The sequence below is a fragment of the Ictidomys tridecemlineatus genome, chromosome 4 (assembly GCF_052094955.1).
Source record: "Ictidomys tridecemlineatus isolate mIctTri1 chromosome 4, mIctTri1.hap1, whole genome shotgun sequence".
Lineage (NCBI taxonomy): Eukaryota > Metazoa > Chordata > Mammalia > Rodentia > Sciuridae > Ictidomys > Ictidomys tridecemlineatus.
In genome coordinates, this window is record NC_135480.1 from 38,670,651 (window position 1) to 38,695,574 (window position 24,924).

Below are 24,924 nucleotides of genomic sequence, written 5' to 3' on the forward strand. Positions count from 1 at the left end.
TGCACTAACTGTGGCTTTCTAAAAATAAAAGCAAATAAAGAAGATTGTGAAAAATTATAATTTTAACTATATTTTGAGATATAGTAGATATGGTATCATAATGCACTCAGGGAGACTAATTTCACCATACTAATGATTTTACAATTACTATCAAAAAGCATAAAGGCTTCAAGAGAAGAGTTGCCTCAGTGAGCAAGAAAAAGTTGGGCTCACTGCACAATTGAGAATACACAATAACATCGCTTCTTCCCCAAAATGTGTAGATAGGGTCCATGTTTTTACAGAACTAGATTGAACAACATTTAATAAATCCCACACTGAGAGTCATTCCTCAATTGTAAATTCATTTGTTCTGGAATGTGTTTTGTTGAGAAGCCCATTCCCTTACAACATTCCCTGTCAGTCTACTGATAAGCTCTATGCATGCCAAAGCAAATGAGTTCCCCCTCACCCCCACTGCTGAGAACAAGTAAAAGGAAAAGGAAAAATAAGTAAGTAAATAATCCTGAATTGCTTTGAAAGATAAATTAAAATACCTACTTCTTATACATTTAGCCTGTTACATGGACACTCTTAAGATTTTACAGTCATTTCTAAAGGCTTACTAGGAAGATTTAGCTTATGTAGCTCAATTAGTTTAGTGTAATATTCAGAGAAAGGAACTACTTTTAGATTATTTTGCTTAAAAATGCAAAGGAATCTCCAGTTGTCCATTAGATATTTCTCACATTGAAAAATACCTTGATAAAGGAGCACCAGTCATTACCTAAGCATTAACAAATATATAAAATTTGTTTTAAAAAAATGTGTATGTGCTTAATGAAAAACTGTCTTGGCCAAGAAAGATGAAAACAAATAAAACAAAACAAAAAATCAAAACCAAAGACTTTGTGGCATTAGCATCTAGTATTTTGTTGTGGTTGTCTGAAAATCAACTGTTTTCATATGCAGATATGTCCATAACAGTTTTTATTAAAATAATAAAAATCAGAAATAAGTCAATCTATTCATAAAATGACAATTGTAAGAATTATGTGAGGGAAATATTTTCAAAGAAGGAGAAAATCTTAGATACAACTTGTAAATCAAACAGAATAAACCCACTGGAATTGAGTTAAACACAATCAGAAGTACAGGAAGAAAACATTTTAAACATCTGCACAGATACAAAGAAGGACTTAGAGACACAAGAGTAAACTTCAGTTGTCTTGGCATAGAAGACTCACAGTCGGTAGCACACACATCAAATACACAAGCCCTAGACAAAGGATTGAATCACTATAATTTCCATATTGTTAGACTTTTTAAAAAGAATTTTTTTAAAAAAAGGTTATTTTAATATTCTTAAAGGTAAACACATACAAAAACTCAGAAGATTTTTGAGAAAGATAAATGAGACAATTAACTTTAATACAAAGTGAAAATGTATTTTGAAACCAATCTAATTTAGATTGATATTGACTTAACTAGTCATATAGAAACTATCATATTAAAAATTATTAGGGGAACCTAGATTATTCTGTCAAAAATTCTAGGTAAGAACTATTTAGCCCTTTTAATGAAAATAAAATGCTACATACTGATTTTGCATAAACTAAAATAAATATCTAATCAGTTATGTTTTAATTGAAATGAAAAGAAAATCTAAAACTGTTAGAACTTTTACAAGGTGTATTAATGACGTTTGCTATAAATTTATTAAAAAGTCCCCAAATTAATTTTATCAATATAGGTATAAAGAATCTGTCTCAAAATAGATGTGTATGTGTATCTCTCTCTCTTTCTTCTCTCTCTCTCTCTCTTTCTTTCTCTCTCTCTGTCTCTGTGTGAGTGTGTGTGTGTGTGTGTGTGTGTGTGTGTGTGTGTGCGTGTTTTCAAAATACAGAAAATTAGGCAGAACTCCATGGTAACAGTTTGTTAGGTACTCCATATTCAGCTAGAAAGATGGACATTTGATGTAGCAAATGTAACAGTTTCTAAGCTTACTTCTAATATGAACCCACTTTAGGTTTATATATACATATTATTGATCTGAAATATTTTGGTGTGTGTGTATATATATCTTCACTTTATCCATAAAATGAGGATAGCAACATTATGGAGTTAACTTATACTGTCTCTAGAGGATATTTATATCATAATAGTCTTAACAAAAGAAAAAAAGATGAAAAATTATTGTTGTGAAAAATATTTCAATAACAGTGAAGCTAATTGTCAAAGGTGACAGAGTTATTGGTACTAAAACTATAACCTCAGCATAGTATTTAGTTTTATTCCAGGTCCAGTGTTTCTTCTATAACACTATATTTTCAGCTATCAAACTGAAAACATGAGCATATATTAAGCAAATGTTCTCTAAAGGACATTTACTGAACTACATTTTATTTTTTCAATTTAAAATTGTAGAATTGTTTTAACTAAAGTCATTCAGTGTAAATATATAACTATAATGGAAACATGCTTTCAGATTTTTAATTAATAGTTCAGAATATATCCAGATAAACTTAAAATTTTTGATTGACTCAGTGTGTTTAGTATCTTACCATTATGTATTTTAATTGAAATGCTCATAAATAAGGTCATCTTTGGCTCAGAGCAAGTTTTTTTTTTCTTTTTAATACTCTTAACATAAGCCTAAATAATTACCTTTTTGAAGTGTAGAAAGACACTATTTGCGTATTTTGTATAGTACTACCAAAACACAAGTCCTCAAATACTGAACATGAACACTATACCTCTAAATCAATGAGGGGAAGCTACTGATAGTTATTACAAAATGTGTCACCTTAAAATAAACCAAAATACCCTATCTTCTCAACCACAAATCTAAAAGATTGATATGTCTTAAAGTGGCTGTTTTCATAGCACAAAACAGTGAGAAGATAAAAGAAATTAGGAGCCATTGGCAGTTTTCTTCAATAGGTTTAAAGAAATGTAACATTGCATTGCAATCCTCAAAGACTCGCTCTATGAAAACACACATTTAAAAGCAAATCAGAAATATTAATCAAGACAGCATTTAGTATACCCAGACAGAATTTTTTGTTGTTATTGTTATAAGGATAGGTTTAAAATTGCTGTACTTGAGTGAGACTGCAAAATAAACACAATTTTAATTGACTCAATGTGTTCAGTCATATATTAATATAATAAGTAATAAATTTGGAAGAGAATATATGATTCATAAGTAGAAGAAATTGCTCATTTTTCTTCTGGATAAACCTAGGCACACACACACACACATATTGTTTTTGCTAATTAGCAGATTCCCTCCTTCTATTGACAAGAGATCAAAATATCAAAGGTAATTTCTGTCAGTTGAGTTGGGTCTTAAAGTCAGTTCCTCTGATTTCCTTTTCTAATGTTGCAACTTTTTGGCAGCTAGTAGCAAGTTAATGAGATAGTATTTCATTTTATACCCAGTATTTCTGGTTAAAGGAAAAAACAGTTTAATGAAAAACTATAAAGTGCAGGAAGCATTCAAATGCAAGTTAAACTAATTTTTCTTAACATTTTCTAAAACTGTAGTTACAAATTGCCGCATAATAAACTTTTAAATATCTAGGAAAATCTTTTGCTTGTTCAAGTTTTTCTTGTGCAAAGCCACACATTATCCACACATTATTGCCCCTCTTTCTTTTCATCTGTGTTTGTGTGCATTTTATTTCCCAAGAGGAGGGCTGAGTTTCAAAGTAGAGCTGTTTATAAGAAGCAGAGTTTAAGAGATGTGCATTATAACAGGTACTAGTTGTTTCACTGCCCATATCAATTCCCTTCCCTGAAAGAGCACAGGACTTTACTAGGGAAGTCACCCTCGCATGACTTTGTCCCATGGAGGGGAGATGAATTGGTAGACTCCATGTCTTTGGCTATGGTGATTCATTCAGTGATGAGACACAGGCCCTGTCTATCCAGAGTATCTCAAATCTTTTCCAGAGTTAACAGACTAAAGTGATGGTCTCTTTTTACAAAGGTTACAAAGGTTTCTGTAGAAGTGTTCATAGACCTTCTAGTGCACAATTTGTCTCCATATGGACAGAGCTAACTTAAGAATAAAACTACAAGGGGAACAGACAAGATAGGAAGAAACTTCCCTCAAATCCTGAGGACTTGATGTTTTTACATCCAGCCATGACTGAAGCACAGTAGACTCTTTTCAGGGTTCTTCATGGAGACCAGTGAATTCCCTCTTTCTGTTTAAGTGTTGGAGTCAAGTTTCTGTTATTTGGCAAGCACAAAATATTCCCAATAAATATCAGCAGGTGAAACCAGTGATTAAGAAGGCCAAAAAAAAAAAAAAAAATCACAGTGGTTTTCTTTTAGTAAACTATCAGACTTGCACAGGGAACTCTTGGAGAAAAGGAATGTACATTTGTTCAGTTCCCTGCAGTCCTCAATATGACACTTGCCATCCTAACACTGATATTAGCTATTGGCAGTTTTGTTGCTTTACAACTCTTATTCTCATCAAAACTAATTAATAAATTCATAGAGAGAACTATCCATCTATGAATTCTCTTCATTCTTTGAATTTTAGCATTGGATAAATTTCTGCTCTTAAAGAAGTGGGAGATGAGTTTTGGGTTGGTTGGATGGATGAGAAGGCAATTCTGCTCAGTCAATACAAACAGAACTCTCAAGGTCTTTGACAATTCTGAGTGTCCATAAAACTTGGTCCACTTGAATGGTAAATTTTCTATTTTTTGACTAAGCCTACTTATCACTTGCTGTGTTTGCTCAAGTCTTTGACTTGTTGGGAATTAAATGTTCCTGAAAAACCTGAACTGTAATTCATATAGCTCAGGAAGGAAAATCAGCTTTTTGAATGTACAAAACCTGTGTCTTCTCTACCCTGCCAACTATTGTGCAAAGTGCATAGTTTAATTACTTTAACATAATGCAAGCATTAAAATTAAATATTAACCCTTATACATTCAAGAGCACATGTATGTATAGAGCTGAAATATGATGTATTTATAATATGAAGATGAACAGTTACCCTTAACCTATTTGTGGGCAATACTAGTGCCATTTGGCATGTACATAGCATGCTATTATTATTAAAGAATATTTATATATCTCATCTCACTTTTCTTTCACAAATATTTCATATGAAAACTTATGATTGACAATGAAAATGGTAAATGACCCATACAAAGCTATAACATGAGTGAAAACTAGAATGAGACCAGAAAAAATTACATAATAATGCATTCTGTCCACTGTTTATCTTCTTCATGAATTTTTTTCAGCAGAATCCAGGCTTTTGTCTACTTTTATTTCATTTTATTTTACTAAAAACATCCTTCATAACTTCTTTAGTAATAACCTTAAAAAAATTATTTCAAATGTTGAGAACAGGAACTTTTAATATACTGATTTTTTTTTTCTGTGAATGCTTACATGATTAAAATCTAAATGTATTTCTTCTTCCACTTCAGGGGAAAAGTTCAATTATATAAGTTCCTCTTAATTTTAAGGCTTTTAATATAAAATACTAGAAAATCAAATCACCTCTGAATGAGATTTTGGATTTGTTTTTGACGTTGTGTTTATTTTTAGTGTAGGGACTATTTTCAAGCAGGTCTCAAGTTTTCATCTCACTCCTTCATTTCTGATGCCAAAGATGTTTCTTAATGAACTTTCAATCTCTCCTATATAAAGAATTCTCTATGACTTTCTTATACAAACTTTGCCTGTGTCAGTCATATCTTGGTATTTTATTCCTTATAAAATCAATGGCTTGGAGCAGGTGCTACCACTGTTTTTAGGAGGTTATTTGTTCCCCGGGTTCTCCATCTTCTTCTGCAGGATTTAGCTAGTAACAGAAGCCATTGATTCATTTTGGCCTTGTTAAATTGCCCTCCTGACTCCAGTTACAACCTAATTTTCAAAATAGACGCCGTGTACAGTAAGCGGAGTCTCCTAATGTGTAAATATAAATTAACAAAATTGTTCTGGGGAATACTTTTTATTGAGTTTCACAAATGTTTGTTAAATAAACAGACTGCTTACCTCAATAATGTTATAGTTAGAAATAAGCTCAGGAAAAAAAAAAAACACTTGAAACACACACAAAAACATATTTGTAAAGATGGTCACCACAAGGTGGGCACAGTGGTGCATGCCTGTAATCCCAGCAGTTCAGAAGGCTGAGACAGGAGGATCATGAGTTCAAAGCTACCCTCAGCAATGGGGAGGTGCTAAGCAACTAATTGAGACCCTGTCTTTAAATAAAATACAAAATAGGGCTGAGGATGTGACTCAGCGGTTGAGTGCTTCTAAGTTCAAACCCCTGTACCAAAAAAAACATGGTCACAACATTAAAAATGAAGCAAGTTTTTAATAATAGACCATAATTAAATGAATCACTACACAACTTCTTGAAGGAATTAAAATCAGAAAAATAAATGTTAGAAAGCAAAAATACTAGAAAGCAAAAAAAGATTAAAAAGGTGTATATTAGCAGCATGTAGAGGTACATGCCTGTAATCCCAGCAGTTTGGGAGGCTGAAGCAGGAGGGTCAAAAGTTCAAAGTCAACCTTGCAAATTAGTGATAAAGAAGAGGGGGAAAAAGGCATGACTGAACACTGTAACTAAAAAAAATATATATATTATAAAAATTAAATAATGATTACTACTAAATTATCTCCAAAATATAATAATATAATCACCAACACTGTAAATATGAGCCTGGAAGAAGAAGTGCTATGTAGAGTGCATTATAATGATAAAAATTATTATGTTTGGAATGCAAGATTAAGAACTTACTATTTTTATTATTACTATTTAGCTCAGGTATTTTCCTCAGTCCTGATTTTTCCAAATCTTTTCATTGTTTTAATGAATTTTTATTCATTGAAAGCCTTCATTGTCTCTCACACATATACACTCCCTGCTTCTCATGCTTTGTTCTCTCTTCAAGAATAAATATTATTTTTTAAATTCCTTAACCAACATTCAAGAACAGTTAAATAACCATATACCAAATCATCAATGCCCTCTATCTGGGCTTAGTAGTTTACCACCTTGGTAAAAGTTTTATTTTAAAATACTATGATTAAATATGTAATCCTAGGGACATGGGAACTTACATCTCATATCTACATCTCTGAATATATAATATGATCATCTATAAAATTATCATTACTGAATTATTTTATTTTTATTATTTTCTGAAGCAGAACTTTGTTCTTTTTTTCCCAGAAATTCGCATTTTTTTTCTACATCTCAATTTTCCAAATTACTTCATACTATCTACAAATGAATCTTATCATCATTATTCCCCTTAGCATTGCATGAATTCTAACTATTTCATCTTTGGTTTTCTTAGAAAGATTCAAAAATTTTACTTCTTTGAATATTTTATTTCCACAAATATCTTGTGTTTTTTATTTTTAAATTTTGTTTTGTTTTGTTTTCCTCTAGAAAAGTTTATGAGCCATGTTGGAGTCTCAGAATCTATCCATTTTATCAATTAACTTCTGTATAAAAACATTTCTTCATTTCTCCTGATTGCTGACAGCAGTATTAATCTGAGCATTATATTTAAAGTCTTAAGACTAGTCAAACTAGTTCAGCTCTTAGAAATATATAAATAATATCTATATTGTTTATGATAAAATTTAGGTATTTAAAGAGAAGACTATAAAATATATATTTAGGTATAGTTTTTAAAGAAATATATAAAAAGTCTCCATGGTCTATATCTGGTGATTTTTCATGACAAAGTTTTATTCTATGGTTGTGATATGTTCTCATGTCTCTGAAGCAAAGAAAAGTCTTATTTTAAAGCCTCTCATTGCTTATTAATTCTATGGGTAGGTATTTAGGTTTTATTTTTTGATCTTGGTGCTGCTTCTCATCTATTTTATTGTTTTCATTTTTTTTTCAAGAATTTTTTTGGTGCTTGTTGATTTTCTGCTTAATTTAACATTTGAAATTTCCTGTTTACTCATCTGTGTGTATTGTTTCTGTTTACTGTAAACTATATCTAGTAATTTTGAAAAAAGTGACAAAGCTGTTGAAAGTAAAAAAGAAAGAATTTGTGAATTGAAGTTTTCACTTTTAAATGTGCTGCCTCCTTTCTCCGTTGTGTTGTGTATCTACTTGGGGCATGCTTTGTTCTCTCTTCAAGAATAAATATTAATTTTTAATTTCTTAACCAACTTTCAAGAACAGTTAAATAAATATATACTGGATCCTTAATGCCCTCTATCTGGGCTTAGAATTTTACCACCTTGGTAAAAGCTTTATTTTAAAATACTGTGATTAAATAAGTAATCCTAGGGACATGGGAATTTATCTCCCATCAATTAAGAAGTAGAAGCTGATAAAAATCTAGTGTGAGATGGATTTCAACATAAAGGACAACTGAGCTCAACAGTCCTGGCAATTCTCAAATCTAATATGCTAAAAATTACAGTGGGCTGACAAGGAGACTAGATGGGAGCAGAAAGTACATACTGACTCTGCAGCTCAGCTGTGCTGTGCAGGGGGCACATCTGATCCAAGCATCTGTCTGCAGCTCATTGAGCAGACCCCACAGAGTCTAACAAGGTTGATAATTGTTTCAAAAAGGCGGCAGGTGCTGAGCATGTCTTAAATTGGCACAATCTTCACCAAGTTTCGTTCCTCTTCATATGCCAATGTTGGATTTTCTTTCAATTAGCAATCACATGGCAATGAAGTGGAATAGCTCAAGCTGCATTTCTCCTGTGACTTAACGTTTTATTACTAGCTCTAGACTGCTAGACTGGCGAGAACATTTCTGAAGAAAGAATGTAAAAACACATATGTACTTCTTTTAGAATATTAGAGAATGAAATCCTAAAAATTAAAAAAAAATCCTGCTGAATATTTCTCCTTTAAAGACCATTTATAGATCTGACTTGGAAGCCAAAATCAATGTGGTCTCTAAAATTCATTTTTCTCCTCTCACCATAGTATGACTCCAGTATTCTTGATGGAGTTAAATTACTTAGTAATGTGTCCCAGTAGTCATACACATGTTCAAATGCCTGCATGTAACATGTAAGAACATATAATTTAAGTGTCTTGATTTCTGATAAAATAATATACCCATTTCTAAAATACATAATGCAGGTAAGGTTGTTAGTTAATAACATTATTTCATGTTGTTCATCAAAATATACAGTTTTTTAAAAAAATCAACCTAATTAAAAAGAATAAAATTTCAAAATATTACCAAACTGTTTATCTATTCAATAATATCATTAAACAATGATTAATTGAAAGGGCATCCTGTTTAATTTATTTATTCTGGGTAATTGAGGATTACAGTGAATAAATATATTTTCCGTTTAATATAAACAGTTCTTTCTAAAAATATTCAGTCCACATTTTCTCAGAAAGAGTCTTTTCAATTTTTTTTTTAGTTGTAGATGGACACAATACCTTTATTTTGTTTATTTATTTTTATGTGGTCCTGAGAATCCAAAACAATGCTTCACATGTGCAAGGCAAGAACTCTACTGCTGAGCCATAGCCCCAGCCCTTAGAAAGAATCTTTATGAGCTCAAGTGCCAGAAAACTTCTAGAATTCTAAAGGAATTCACCAAAATAGCAGGATATAAAATCAACACCCATAAATCAAAGGCATTTCAATATATTAGTGACAAATCCTCTGAGAAGAAAATGAGGAAATCTACCCCATTTACAATAGCCTCAAAAAAAAAAAAAAGATACTTGGGAATTAACTTAACAAAAGAGGTGAAAGAGCTATATAATGAAAACTATAGAACCCTAAAGAAAGAAATAAAAGAAGACCTTAGAAGATGAAAATATCTACCTTGCTTTTGCATAGGCAGAATTAATATTATCAAAATGACCATACTACCAGAAGCACTATACAGATTTAATGCAATTCCAATCAGAATTTCAATGGCATTCCTCATAGAAATAGAAAAAACAATCATGAAATTCATCTGGAAAAAAATAAGAGACCCAGAATAGCTAAAGCAATCCATAGCAGGAAGAGTGAAGCAGGTGGCATCACTATACCATACCTAAAACTATACTACAGAGCAATAGTAACAAAAACAGTATCATATTGGTACCAAAACAGACTGGCAGACCAATGGTACAGAATAGAGGAAACAGAGACTAACCAACATAATTACAATTATCTTTTATTAGACAAAGGTGCCAAAAACATGCAATGGAAAAAAGATAGCCTCTTTAACAAATGGTGCTGGGAAAACTGGAAATCCATATGCAACAAAATGAGATTAAAACCTATATCTCACCATGCACAAAACTCAACTCAAAGTGGATCAAAGATCTAGGAAGTAAACCAGAGACTCTGTGTCTAATAAAAGAAAAAGTAACCCTAATCTTCATCATGTGAGATTAGGCCCCAACTTCCTTAATAAAACTCCTATAGTGTAAGAATTAAAACCAAGAATCAATAAATGGGATGGACTCAAACTAAAAAGTTTCTTCTCAGCAAAAGAAAAAATCTGTGAGTTGAACAGAGAGCCTACATCCTGGGATCAAATCTTTACCCTTCACACATCAGATAGAGTACTAACCTCTAGGGTACATAAAGAACTCAAAAAGGTAATCACCAAAAAAACAAATAACCCAATCAACAAATGGGCCAAGGACCTGAACAGACACTTCTCAGAAAAGGTTATACAATCAATCAACAAATATATAAAAATATGCTCATCATCTCTAGCAATTAGAGAAATGCAAATCACAACTACTCTCACTCCAGTCAGAATGGCACCTATTATGAAGACAGCTATTATGAAGGAAGCTATTATGAAGACAAACAACAATTGTTGGCGAGGGTGTGGGGATAAAAGTACACTCATACATTGCTGGTGGGACTGCAAATTGGTACAGCCAATATGAAAATCAGTATGGAGATTCCTTGGAATTCTGGGAATGGAACCACCATTTGACCGAGCTATTCTTCTTCTTGGACTACACCCAAAGGACTTAAAAACAGCATACTACAGGGACACAGCTAACTCAATGTTTATAGCAGCACAATTCACAATAGCTAAACTATGGAGCCAACCTAAATGCCCTTCAGTGGATGAATAGATTTTTTAAAAAAATGTGGCATATATACACAATGGACTATTACTCAGCAATAAAAGAGAATAAAATAATGTCATTTGCAAGTAAATGGATGGTGTTGGAGAAGATAATTCAAAGTGAAGTTAGCCAATCCCCAAAAAACAAATGCTGAATGTTTTCTCTGATATAAGGAGGCTGACTCATAGTGGGGTGGGGAGGGGGGAGCATGGGAGGAATAGATGAATTCTAGATAGGGGAGAGGGGTGAGAGGGAAAGGGAGGGGCAGGGATTAGCAAGAATGGTGGAATATGAGGGACATGATTGTACTTCATACAAAGTACATGTATGAAGACACGAATTGGTGTCAACCTAATTTATATACAACCAGAGATGTGAAAAATTGTGCTGTAAATGTGTAATAAGAATTGTAAAGCATTCTGCTGTTATTTTTTTTAAATCAATTTAAAAAAGTTCTTCACTTGAGTTCATACCTCTTCCTCAAGTAATTCATGGATAGATTTTAGAATATCATTAACTTTATTAGAGAAAAATTTCACTAACCTATAACTAAAATGTAGTATTTTCTTCCATTATGAGTGTCAGTAGCAAATTATAGAAAAAAAATTGCCATTCCTGTGACTCTGTTGCGAGCAAAAAAAAAAAAAATAGATATTTTCTCATAGCATTATAATTATAGCAGATAATATAGAAAAGTGGTTTATGGTCTTCAGCATTTTGAAAGGATGGATGTTATGAGATCTAATGATAGTTCCTTTTATGTGTCTTTGATTTCTATTGCTGTGTGACAAATATACTGTAAACGTAGTGGTTTACAACTATGTGGATCAGATATCCTGGCAACATTTAGCGGGTCTTATGTTTATGATCTCACAAGGCCACAATCAGGTTGGGTCTATGACTTCATTTAAGAATATGGGTGTTCTTTCAAGCTCATATGGTGTTTGCAGAATTCACTCCTTGAAGTGGTAGAATGCCTGGTGGCTTGATTCTTTTAAGCTAGCAGAGGAAAGCCTCTTTGGAGTTTAGTTTCTGACCTTTAGACCCAATTTTAAAGGGTTTATGAGATCCACCCAAGATAATCTTCCTTTTGATAACAATTTAAATAATCAGGGACCAAATTACATCTCCAAACATCTCTTCAACTTTGCCATATATATTTCCTACTGCTGGGAATGGAATTCATCATATTGCAGATGCTCATACTTAAGGAGAAGGGGTTGTTCATATCAAAACACAGTAATCTTAGGACAATCTTAGAATTCACATATATGCATATATGTATATACAAACACTCAGCCACAAAAACAAGCACACATATGCACACAAATGAAGAAGCATATGAATTATGTCACAATTTTAAAATATTTTGATAACTGTATTTTAGCAGAGTGTTATTGTTTCTCCTATGTATTTTACTTTATGTATTTAAAAACATTCTAAGTTCTATTGACAACACTAGGCTACCAAGATGGTGACTAGAACTAAGTAAGTTTAAAAATTCCATTTCAATAGCACTTTATTTACTGAATTGCTCCGTCCAAAATTGAGAACTTATTTTTTGTTTTGCTGGTCACCAATATTTAACATATAATTTGTCCTATTGGCTCTCCTTTCAAAATATTATCTCAAATTCAAACTCTTTTATTACTTCTACCAACTCTTCTAACTTGTGCCTCCTTTGTTTCTCAATTTGACAGTTGCAATAATTTTCTATATATCTTTCTTGCTTTTATTTTGTGTGTGTGTGTGTTTTTGCCTTCTTGGTATTTCATTTACATAGAAGATTCCAGTCTTTTTCCATAACATTAAGGAAAAAATATATATATATTACTCCTCATGTCTGTGGAGCAAAACACTATGATGAAGAACATTATTATCTGCCCTTATTTCTGACAAACTTTCCACGTCCTAACCCCAAAAAGCTGTGATTAGTTTCATGGCTAATTGGACTTTAAAAATATAACAAAAGGTCAGATTGGGATTGTATCCTGGAGTATCCAGATGAGCTCAATCTATTCACATGGTCCTTAAAAGCAAAAGAATTTCTCTGCCTAGAATCAGAAGAGAAATGAAGCAGAAAAGCAGAGGAGGAGATGGGAACGTGTCAGTGTAATGAAGACTTGGCCTGGTGTTGCTGGCTTTGACTTTGGGAGAAGGACAGACCTTACTCTGAGAGTGCAGGTGGCCTGTTGAGTGGCAACCAGCCAACTTCCAGCAAGGAGGTAAGAAGCACAGTTTTTCAGTAACATGAAACTCAATTATTCCCCAACCAGAAGCGTCAAAGCAAATGCTTCCACAGGGCATCCAAGAAGGCATTTAGTCCTGCCAACAGCTGAATTTAGTCAGCATCAGACTTTTTCATTTGGGGGCAAGGGTACCTGGGATTGAACCCAGCAGCACTTACCTACTGAGACATACCCCCAACACTTTTTTTATATTTTATTTAAAAACAGGGTCTCATTAAGTTGCTTAAGCTTCACTGAATTTGCTGAGGCTGGCTTTGAATTTGAAATCCTCCTGCCTCAGCCTCTTGAGCTTCTGGGATTATAGTGTGTACCACTAGGCCTGATAACCTGATTGATTATCAACTCATTCTTCAATTAGTCAGCCTAGCAACAGAGGTCTTTATCCTACAGAAGCCTCTGCATTTGTTTTAACTTAATACTTAGCCAATACAAAATTAATGCAACAAGTGTATTTATTTTGACATTAGTTAGGAACCAATGTGTACGTATATAACATTTGTTCTAGAAGATTAGGATACTCCTGATCAATAGTAGGAATCTGATACTAATAGATTTATCTTCCTTATTTTGAGTTCCATTTATTTTTATTTGAAGGGAAATATAAACTTTAAAACAATCATAACAAGTTCTTGAATATTTCACATCATTTCTTAGAGAAATGAAAAGAACTTTGGGATCAAATAGAATTCTGTTATTATCTTATTGAGAGTGGGCAAATTATTAATGATTCACAAGTATCAGTGTGCTCAGTTATAAAAACAGGTGTATTCTTCAGGGTATTAGTTAAGGGAAATAGAGTTACCATACTAAAACCTCACTTAACACAATGCCCAGAATCTACAGGATATTCAAGAAGTGTTTTTGAGGACCTAAGCAACTTATTGAGACCCTGTCTTTAAATAAAATATAAACAGGGCTGGAGATGTGACTATGTACCTTGAGTTCAATCCTCAGTGCAAGGTAGGGGGGCAGAGAAATGGAAGAAAGAAAGGAGAAAAGAGAAAGGAAGGAAGGATGTTGGTTTTCTCGCTTTGCACCAGAGATTTGGAAAAATTGAATAAATAAGCAAGTAAAAAGAAAAAAAAAACATGACAAACTGTTTTCAAAAGTCTTGGGGAATATTACCTGTATGCAGCAAACTCCATTGTTCACACAAGTTGGTCACTAAATTCTGAACACAGACCCTTCTCTAAAGAATTTCACACTGCACATTTCTTTCTTCTTGAGATTTTTTTACAGAGCATATAATCAGAGCAATGTATCAACCCAATCCGCACACATTTCTTTTCTGGCTTCCACAGGACAATATTTTAGTTTCTGTTTTAGCAACTTTGATGGCAATTCCTGTAATAGCACCCTCTTAAGCATCTGCAATCTGAAGAGCCTCTGGCTACTCAACATCATCCTGCGACCTGGCAGGTGCAGGTAGCTCCCTTCCCAGACCATAACCCAGATGCTCCCTGCAGTGTTGGTGTCCCTGTGAGGGGACATACACAGACAGCTGTTTCCCAAATTCCTCTTCAGAGTTTAAAATGCTTAATGTATTGAAATTACGAATAATTACAATTATAAACACCTTCACATATTTAACAAAAGAGTGATTTTTGTCTTGAACTGGCAGAAGTCCCTATTGACACAATTAAACATAGTGTCTTAAATATACCCATGTAAAGCAGAAAGAGTTTAAATTGAAAACAACCTTACTTTTCATGGTTAACTGCACTTTCATAATAAAATAACCAATGTTCACACAAATCATAAACCCTACTTTCATATATTATTTGTAGCAGACTAATCTTCATCTTTTAATACAATAGCATAGAAAATAGTTTTTTAAAAACTAATTTTTGGCTTGTCTCACGTTCATCGAAGGGGTAGTAGCTTAGTCTAAACATCTACACAAAATTGCCAAAAAAAAAAAAAAAAAAAAGGCCAAGCTTTATGTGTTCATTTTTCTGGGAAGAACTTTCACTAAATTCTTAATTCACATAATTCTGAAAAATATTAACAAAACTTATTTGCTTAAGAAGTTAAAAATGATTAAACTTTCTTTCTTTTTTTTTTTTTTAGAGACATTTTTATGCAAAGCTAGGGCCAGGTGGGATACTGAACTCTGATGGAGGAACAGTGACCCAGAAATAGCTCTGCAAGTTTATTATATAGGGTCTTATAATCAGGAAGTTAAATTATAGGGGCATTGTAAAGTTTATGAGGTTTTTAAAATTTTTTTATATTTTTTATTAAACTTTCTAACTTCTATAAAATTAATGAAGACCAGAAAAAATTTCCTAGTACAAACGTGGAATTAGTTAAGTAAATGAAATATTAGGCATATCATTCTGAACAGTAAGTGGACGTGTCAGTTACTTTAAGGGATCCCCATACTTTATTACACATAGATCTGTGTGTGTGTGTGTGTGTGTGTGTGTGTGTGTGTGTGTGTGTATTTGCCCTTGCTGTGTATGAACTGTCTAGTTGTTATATTGGGTCAACCTCTGTACTTTTGTCTTTCTTCTTTACCTTTTGCTTAATGGTATATAATTTCTCAGTAGTGGAGAATTTTTTTTTTTTCCAGGGAAGTACCAAAATTGTTTAAGGGTGTGTTTATTCAAACTCCAAATCAAATATTAAAATTTCAGAAAGACTTCAACGTATTAATATTTGATATTCTATCCTCTCTTTGTGCACATTTAAGTAATCACTCTTTCTCTCTCCATTATCATAATTTTTTTCAAATACAAACTTGCTGCAAAATATGTGGCACTGAAAAACTTTCCTGGCTATTTTCTAAAATCTCAGATTTATGCTGTAAAAAAATTTCTTGAAGAAGTTATCTATACTCTAATACCTATCTTCCTACTATCCCCGAGTCCAACATAATTTCTACTTTCATCTACACTGCCCTTTGGAAGTAAATTTTGTTAAACTTGTTGGTCACCTCTCGGATACAAATATCCGAGATAAGTTTTCAGTCCACATCTTACTTTGACCTATGGGCAGATGCATTTGTAGGCTCTCTTCTAGAATCATACTTCTTTGTTTGATTTCTGGGAATCAATTATTCCTCCTCCTCCTCCTCCTCCTCTTCCTCTTCCTCCTCCTCCTCCTCCTCCTCTTCCTCCTTCTTCTCCTCCTTCTTTCTCCATTCTTCTTCTTTTTTTCCTGTCTTGATTTGCATGGTTTGTATTACTTTTCAGACTCTGCTTTATTTCTTTCTACAATACCCAGTTCCAAGAATAGAAAAACAAGAAATCCTCAGAAGACTTATCTCTCCTCTATTCAATCTTACTTTGTGGATAATCTCAGCTAAACTCACGGTTATAAATCTCTCAGAAACAAGAGAGCAACAAATATAAATCTCCATACTTGCTGCAAATATATATATGGAATTATATATGTACACGTATATATATAATTTCATATATATATAATTTAATATACATACACATACATATATATACTCTTTATATATACACTCATGTATATGTACACATATATATAGTATAATGCACAAAATGAGGATGGAGGTGATTGTTAAGAATCTTCACAACCCTTAAAAATTAAGTTAATTTAATTCTTAAAAAGGAGATACAGTGATAGAAATTTGCAGTGATCAAGGAATTAATAATAATCTTGTTATTCAGAGCCCAGAAACGCCACTTATGATTTGAAATAATAAATGAAATCAAATATTGAGGAAGGCTTGTGCCTGTGATAGAAATAATCTTTTATCAGAACTCAGCTCTACCACTTGCCCTCCTGACTTAGGAGATAGTATCCAGGGCTATTACTGGAGGCTTAATATCAAAATAGGAGAGATGCAAATTACCTAATCTCAAAAAATATCAGTGACTTTTGAATACCTGAAAAGAGCAAACTTCAAGGTCATTAATGCTTCTAAACAGTGTTTCAGTGATAAGAACATTATGAAAAAGATAATATGCCTGAACATTCAGATTGGGTGACCTGCACATAAGACCATTTAAAATTGGAAATTTAATCTTATATGAATCTCACTAAGCTAAAACCTCCTTCCTTCCCTCACAATTTAAGAGGCTTATTCAGAATTAATGTATGCCTCAAGTGAGGTGGGTTTGATCCAGCACAAATAAAAATTACTCCCTGAAAGTAAATAGCCTCTGAAAAAGGATAAGCATGAAAAAGACCTGAGACCAGCATACGCCCACAGAGCCCTGCCCTCTTAGCAGGATCTTCTGGTTTTTTTTTTTTTTTTTTTTTGTGGGAAAGAATCTACTGGAAAGCTTCCTTCTTACCCTCCATCAAAAGTCACTATTTCTCAATGGGCAAACCCAGGAAATGGAAGTACATTTTCTTTTCAGAATAGAAAATCTTTAAAAATGAGAAAAGCCTTATAAAATAGAGGCTTATGAATGTTCTCTCCTTTTCCTTATTCAGGCAGATGTACAGCCATTTTTCTTACTTCCTTTCATTATGTTAGAGAGGATTAGTTACAGGATGGATCACATGCACTAGAATACCCTTATATATATATGAGGGAGAAAACTCTAGTAATGATCAAAAACTAATTCTTCACTTACTGGGGCCCCGTAAAGAAAATAAATGAACTATGCAGTGTTTCTTTTACATTGAAGTTTGCAGAGAAGGAGAAGTTTATGGTATAGTAATTTAAATTTATTCAAATAGTCTTTATAGTTTTAGTTTCTACTATCTACATAGTTTTGGGACTCAGTACTCAATTTTGATTTACAGCCTCCATGGTCTACCTGACTCCTTTGCCATGGTACACTCACACCCCAAGACCTGCAGCTGTACTTGCATTTTAGCTTCTGGAAGTAATCTTCAATCTCACCTTGACATTACATTCCCACACACAAATATAGTAAAAAAAATCAACATTTTGTGCTAAATAGCTCATGTGTTAATGTCACAGGATGTTGAAAAATATTTGCATACATTATTTTGTGACTAATCAGAAAGAACCTACATACGAGATCAATTGAATGTTACAATCAGTCCCTTAAATTTGTAGTGTGTATTAGAACAGGTACATATATGGGAATGTTTGTGTGCATATCTGTGAGTGTGTGTGTGTGTTTGTGTGTGTGTGTGTGTTTGTATGTGTTTGGGGGGTGGGTAGAGAGCTGGGAGGCTGAAGAATTGAAAAAAAATATATTACTAAAGTGGACAAAAGGGATAAAATGCTAATAACTACCAGGTTGCATGCATGAATAAGCACAGGGATATTTGTGTTAAGGAATAGAAATTTAAAAACAGGGAAATGTCCTGGCTTTTAAAAGATAAGGAAATGGGTGTTAGAAATGTTGAATTAAAGATGGCATGCATTTAAATAGAAAAATATTTTTTATGTCAGTGGTGAACATAAATCTGGCACTTACAAAGAGATCAGAGTTCAGTTACAGAGTTAAAATCATTAAAGTGAAATAAGTGAAGTCATGGAATATGGGCAGAAGGATACTGGCATGGCTCAGAATGTATTACCAAAGGAAAAAGGAGTATGCACATTAGGTTAGGAAAGATAGCCCTAATGAAAATTTCTATGAGTAAGGATGGAAATGAGGACACATTGTTTGGTGAGCCATTAGTTAGTTCTAGACACATTTTGTCTTTAAAATAATTGGTAATGGGAGCAGGAAGTACTGTATCGCTCTTGGATATCAGAATATTCAAGGAATATTCAATTTATATTATAGGTAAATATGAAATATTAAAATATCTGTTTGATATTTTAGCTACAATAGAAAGAGAAAAAAGACTAAAGCAGGTAAAAAATTAAAAAACAGGAAAACAAACAAAAGTATCTTGGAAATAATGAGAGTCGTGATACAAGTTATTAACTTCAAAATAAAATAAAGCAAAAAGGTAAATAATTTGAGAAAGATAATAACATAAGCTACATACCAAAAATGCTGTTGATATTTGTTTTTGTCTGTGATTGTCTATTAGCAAAACCTTTAGTATATAATTACATTTCACTTTATTTCATTTAGTTAAAAAAATCTACTTTCTCCAAAGAGAAAATAAACCTCCCTGGAGTTGTTTTGTGTGGCATAGACACATGCCTTTTGGAAAAACAATACCAATAGTTTTTCATGAGTTTTTAGATAGTAGGAATGTTCTTTTTTAAAAAAGTTTATTTAAATATTGGGTACACTGAGTCCTTACAATTATCTTTCTCTATAAATTTGATCAGTTGTTCATACAAATTTAAAAAATCCTATAGTAATAGAAGGCAGAAAAATAAAGAAAGGCGTTTTTTCATTATGCTAAATTAACTAAATGATGCATGGACTGAGAAACAACTGCAAATGTCCTAGGAAGAGGGTGAGCTTGGTGTATTAGAGGAAGAAAAAAGAAAATCACAATATGCTGGGGAAGTGTGGAATGAAATGAGAGCAGGGGAATTTCTCAAGTGGCATTTCTCCCCTGCTGTTTCTTTTTTGAGGTAAAAGAGAATAACACAAATAAGGACTCATAAAAAAAATCTCAACTTCAGGATAAATAACCCCTCCTACGAGGGGTGAATTTAGACTTCAAAGGCCTGAAGCAGGAAAAGCCACTAGAGCTTCTTCCTCATTCATAATTCAATATTAAAACAATAAATACTAAATGATAATATGCATATATAGAAGTCTAAAAAATGCTTTTGTTTCCTGTGATGTCTGTTCAGGCCTGAGCTCAAAGTCACTCATCTAGTCCTCATTCCTTTATTGCTTTCCTGTGATTGTAGCTTTGGTACTATTGTGTGGAGCATATTCCTCACCTAAATATGTGTTTCCCTAGTTACCTTGAAACTTTGAGGGACTCCTGGATAGAATATCACCAACAAGACATCAACAAACATCTCAGAGGGAACTGGGAAAAATCACTTGTTTTCTTGAATGAAGAGGAGCCAAGGTCAAGGACACCCTCCACACTCAATCTGCCTTCCTTCCTTGAACATACATGTGGTGACTCAAACAGAAGCAGTCGTCTTTCAAGAATGAGACTACAAATTAGGAAAGCAAGGGTCCAAATCCTAATATGGAAGAATATTAAAATAGAAAAATCAGAGTCCTCGGTGACACTGAGCCACTGAAACTTGTCTGTAACAATACATCTTTGACTTGTTTATGTGAGAAAATTAAACACTGTGCCTTAAGGTGTTGTTGTTTAGGCTTTCTGGCATGTAAATTTAAAAGTAGTTTTGATTATTTAAACACTGATGTGACTTATAATTATGAATGTGTATATTTACTGTTTGCAGAGCTGGAGATTGAATCCAGGAACGCAAGCTTGTTAGAGGAGTGCTCTACCAATGAACCACCCTCTAGCCCTTTTAAAGCCACTATCATTTTTACTTTCATAGTTTTTGATGCATCATAGGCTTGGGTTGGATGCATTTATTCTGAGCTCTATGGACATAAATCTGGGAAAAGCAACATTCACTAAGTTCTTATTAGGAGCAAAACAAAGACTTTGGATAATCTGTTGGACAGATGGTCTGTCCAACAGCTCTGCAATGCTATCAAGCAGGTGTGACAGCATTCACATTTAACAGATGAAGGAGCAAGCACAGAAATGAAACCATCCCAAGACCACACAATTAATGAATGGCAGTTAGAAAGGAACTAAGGTTGTATTGCTACAGGGTCTCTGTCCATTTCTACAGCTTTTGCCTCTTAAAATGAATGAGCCATTAGATTACACAAGACTTAATGGACCAAGTTAGTTTTTTTTTTACATAAACTTTATTTTCTGTGGAAAAACATGTAAAAAGAGAATGACTGTCTCTAAGGAAAAACACACACAATCTTAGTGTATATGTCCAAATCAAGTGTCCTTGTTAACTTTTTGTTAAAAGTTAACTTGTCTATATAATTATAACTTCGTGCTTTCAGACATAACACCAAAGCAACTTGGCAAACATCAGTCTAGTTGATATTATAAATGACCAAATAATATATATGTCTACTTTGTTGTGGAAGCTATTTTATGAAAAAAAAATACTGACAGATTGTTAATAGACTAAAGTAGCAGGTACTCCACTAATTAGATAAATTAGACACAGTATGCTTCTGTTTGCTTTGGAACCTGAAATTTGTGGAAACATTTGAACATGAGGATGACAGCTGTCAAATGCTCTCCTTGAGTTAGATTTTCCCCGTTGTCATGGCATTCTTCCAGTGCCCTGTGTACCCAAGATACTCTTGTCAATCTAATTTTAAAGTAACATGAGTGACTATAGGATTACATGAACAAAACTTAAGCAAAAAAAAAATTAATTTGATAGATATAGAGACTTTAAACAAATGGGCTGAGTCACATTATATTTAATATAGATTGTATGTGTGTGTTGGGGCTGTTTCTGGAAAAGGATATGGGAATTATTGAGCATATGTCTATACTATTGTCTGTGATTTCTCTTGCTCTGTGAAAACTTCTTTCTCAAATTTGCAAAAGGTAGAAGCAGTCTGATAGTAAACTAAGAATGCAAATCATTATTAGGCAAAATACCAAAAGGCTCCATGAAAACTAATGCTATAAATGAACAGTATGGGACTTGAAAGAAAAATTTAAATTATACTTGGACAAACAAAGAGACACAAGTAAAAATAATAAGAAGAACATTAGAACCACTGTTTCTGAAGTGATATACATTAAATAGTCACTGTCACTGAATAAATATAAACTTATGGTGATTTTTTTTCCCAGTTGTCTGTTATTTAATCCAAAATTCTTTGCCAGCAATGATATCTTTTACTTTTTTGATTTTCTTTGTATCTGATTATAGCAAAACTACATTAAAGGAACAAATAAAGAGACACAAACCAAACTATCAAAAATATTTAGAAATTTATATTCTGGCATAATTAAGAAATCCTCCCGCCTTGCCTTCCTTTTCTGATCAAGTGTCCTGTGATTGAGTACCTGTTGATTTGGTGACTTGAACACTGGCATCCATGTTGATGTCGCATTTCCATCCCTACTTGAATCCTTCAATGTTCTTTCATTTTCTTGTGTTCTAGGGTAAATATGAATATTTAAAAAAAGAAGAACTATCCATTGCAAATAAGCCTGCTATCATTTTAGCTGTTTATTCTAGCTATGTCCATATGGTTTGGGTACTCATGCAAAAAAGGGATACTGAACAGGAGGAGAGTGTGTATAGCATTCTTCATGATGCAGTGTGAGTAGGAGGAGCAGAGCAGATGAGTATTTACCCTTCATTGCACAGTGTAAACAGCATCTTCATGGGCTGTGGGCTGTGCTGAAGTTTCTGGGGAAGGAAGATTGTGGAGGAGTCTCCCTGGCACTGTTCTCACAACCCATGTCTGAAAGTTCCAACAGGTTAGGGTAAATGCAGGCCCAGCTGCTGGCAATTGATGTAAACACTGAAGAGCCAAGAAGGCCATCCTTCCAAACAAGACAATGAAAAAGATGGCTGAAATTATGGATGTTTATGTATGTTGGAGGCTAACTTTCAAAGGGAGACACCAGGAAGTGAAATCAGTTCCCTACATACTTTGTCATGGGATGGGAGTATTCAGCTTTCAGAAATGACCACTGAGTCATGGAGTGAAAATTCTTTGCCTATGCAGAAGTAGTGTCACCCAGAAGAGGAAATATAATTTTTTGTGTGTGGTCCTAGAATTTTAGTTGACCTGACACCAATTGTGTTAATGAAAGATAATTATAGTATGAATATAACAAGACCACTTTATTAATTAGAATCATCCCTGAATTATCTCCCTGTACAATTGTACAGTCATGAAAAACAGAAAACCAAAATCTGCACTATATATTGGCAAGGAAACACTTCCCTAGCTGTAGTTATGTGAAGAGAGTAGCCCTTTTATGTGGCCTAGTTGAAAGAATAGTAGTGAAGTTAGCCAATCCCCCAAATAAATGCCAAATGTTTTCTCTGATATAAGGATGTTGACTCATAGTGGGGTAGGGAGAGGGAGCATGGGAGGAATAGATGAATTCTAGATAGGGCAGTGGGGTGAGAGGGAAAGAGGGGGGAGGTCAGGGGATGAGCAAGGATGGTGGAATGTGATAGACATTGTTATCTAAAGTATATCTATGAAGACACAAATTGGTGTCAACATACTTTATATACAACCAGAGATATGAAAAATTGTGCTGGATATGTGTAATAAGAATTGTAATGCATTTTGCTGTCATTTGTTTTTTTTTTAATCAATTAAAAAAAGAAAGAACAGTTCTTTAATTCTAATTTAACAGACAACTCTTATACTATGGAACACTATTTTCTTTAAACTTATTCAGCCATTGAATTATCCCACTTTTACTTTCAAAGTATTTCAAATTTCTTCCACTGCTTAATCTCTACTCAGTCTCTATTTTCAACACTAATAATTTAAGCTGTCAGCACATTTTGTCTAGATCTTAGCCTTCAGAATTCTCTTTACCTCAAATAATCTTTCCTTAACAAAAATTTAGTCAGGCACCTCTAAGTTGTTTTATTACTGTGACTAAGCTTTATCCTCAAGCTTCCCTTTACAAGAGCAGAAAAGCTACTCAGCTTAGTAAGACCTTCTTCCAGCCCCCCACCTTCAATTTTTGATCCCCCTGGTCTGTCTTCACAAGAATCCTTTCAAGATAGTTTATCCATTATCCAACTATCTCTGAGGATGTTTACTCCTAGTAATTTTGTATGAATTGACTTCCTCATTGCTACTTGGTTAGTTACGACTCTTTTCCTTCTGTGCAGATTTGAGCCCAATCTGTCTTCCTTAACACCAAAATTTCACTGCAGTAGTCTCCTGAATAAAGTGTTCCTTATCATCTTTGATGAATGTCAGAAGAATGGTCCCTTCATATTCCCCACTGGCTAAACCAAGTGAGATTTGTGAATTCAAATCTGAGCATATTAACCCCTCACATAGAATTACTAATGATTATTCATTTTGACACAGTGGTTTCCAAATTTTTTGACATGTGGAAATTTATATAGAAATAAAATTCTATATGGAGAGGTTTCATGAGTTTGAGGAAGATTGAATAGGATGACAGAGGCACTTTTTTTTTAGGACATCACATTCTCTATAATATAGTGGAAGACATATTATACTGTGAATTTGTCAAACCTATAGAATTTTACAATGTAAAAAGTTAACTATATAGCAGGTGGTGGTGATGCATGCGTGTAATTCATTCCTGTAATTGTGGAGGCTGAGGCAGCAGGATGGCAAATTCAAGGCCATCCTTGGCAACTTAGCAAGAACCTGTACTAAAATTAAAAAAAAAAAAAAAAGCAAGGATTGGGGATGGAACTCAGTACTAGTATGCAAATTTATATACTATATTTTAGGACTATATTTTTAAATATGATTTTTTTCTCAACAGTTATGTTTGGGTATGAGCTAAAGTCAAGTTTAAAATATTTATTCCATTTCTTCATTTATTCCACTCAATTATTATATTATAAATTGTGTTGTTTCCCTTTTTATACACAACATTGTCATACATTGATACAGTTTCAATATTCTCTTTTGTTTTTTAGTTATTAATCAGCTCTTTAACTTATTGACTTAACATTTATGTTATTCTTTTTATATATGTTCTATAATTATTATTGTTAAAATTCAGAGAATCTCT

General features: G+C 33.2%; 1 protein-coding gene across 3 annotated transcripts in view; it reads right to left on the reverse strand.

The window, feature by feature from the left end:
* Window positions 1-24,924, reverse strand: part of Luzp2 (leucine zipper protein 2) — a 471,602-nt gene that overhangs the window by 313,223 nt on the left and 133,455 nt on the right. Inside the window, exon 1 of one of the 3 annotated variants that reach the window (XM_078046324.1) lies at window positions 22,231-22,299. The exons of the other annotated variants lie outside the window; for them this stretch is intronic. Coding sequence (XP_077902450.1) covers window positions 22,231-22,283 — 53 coding nt within the window. The 5' untranslated portion in view covers window positions 22,284-22,299. Of the gene's footprint in view, window positions 1-22,230; window positions 22,300-24,924 lie in introns of those variants that run through there. 3 annotated transcript variants of the gene reach the window in all.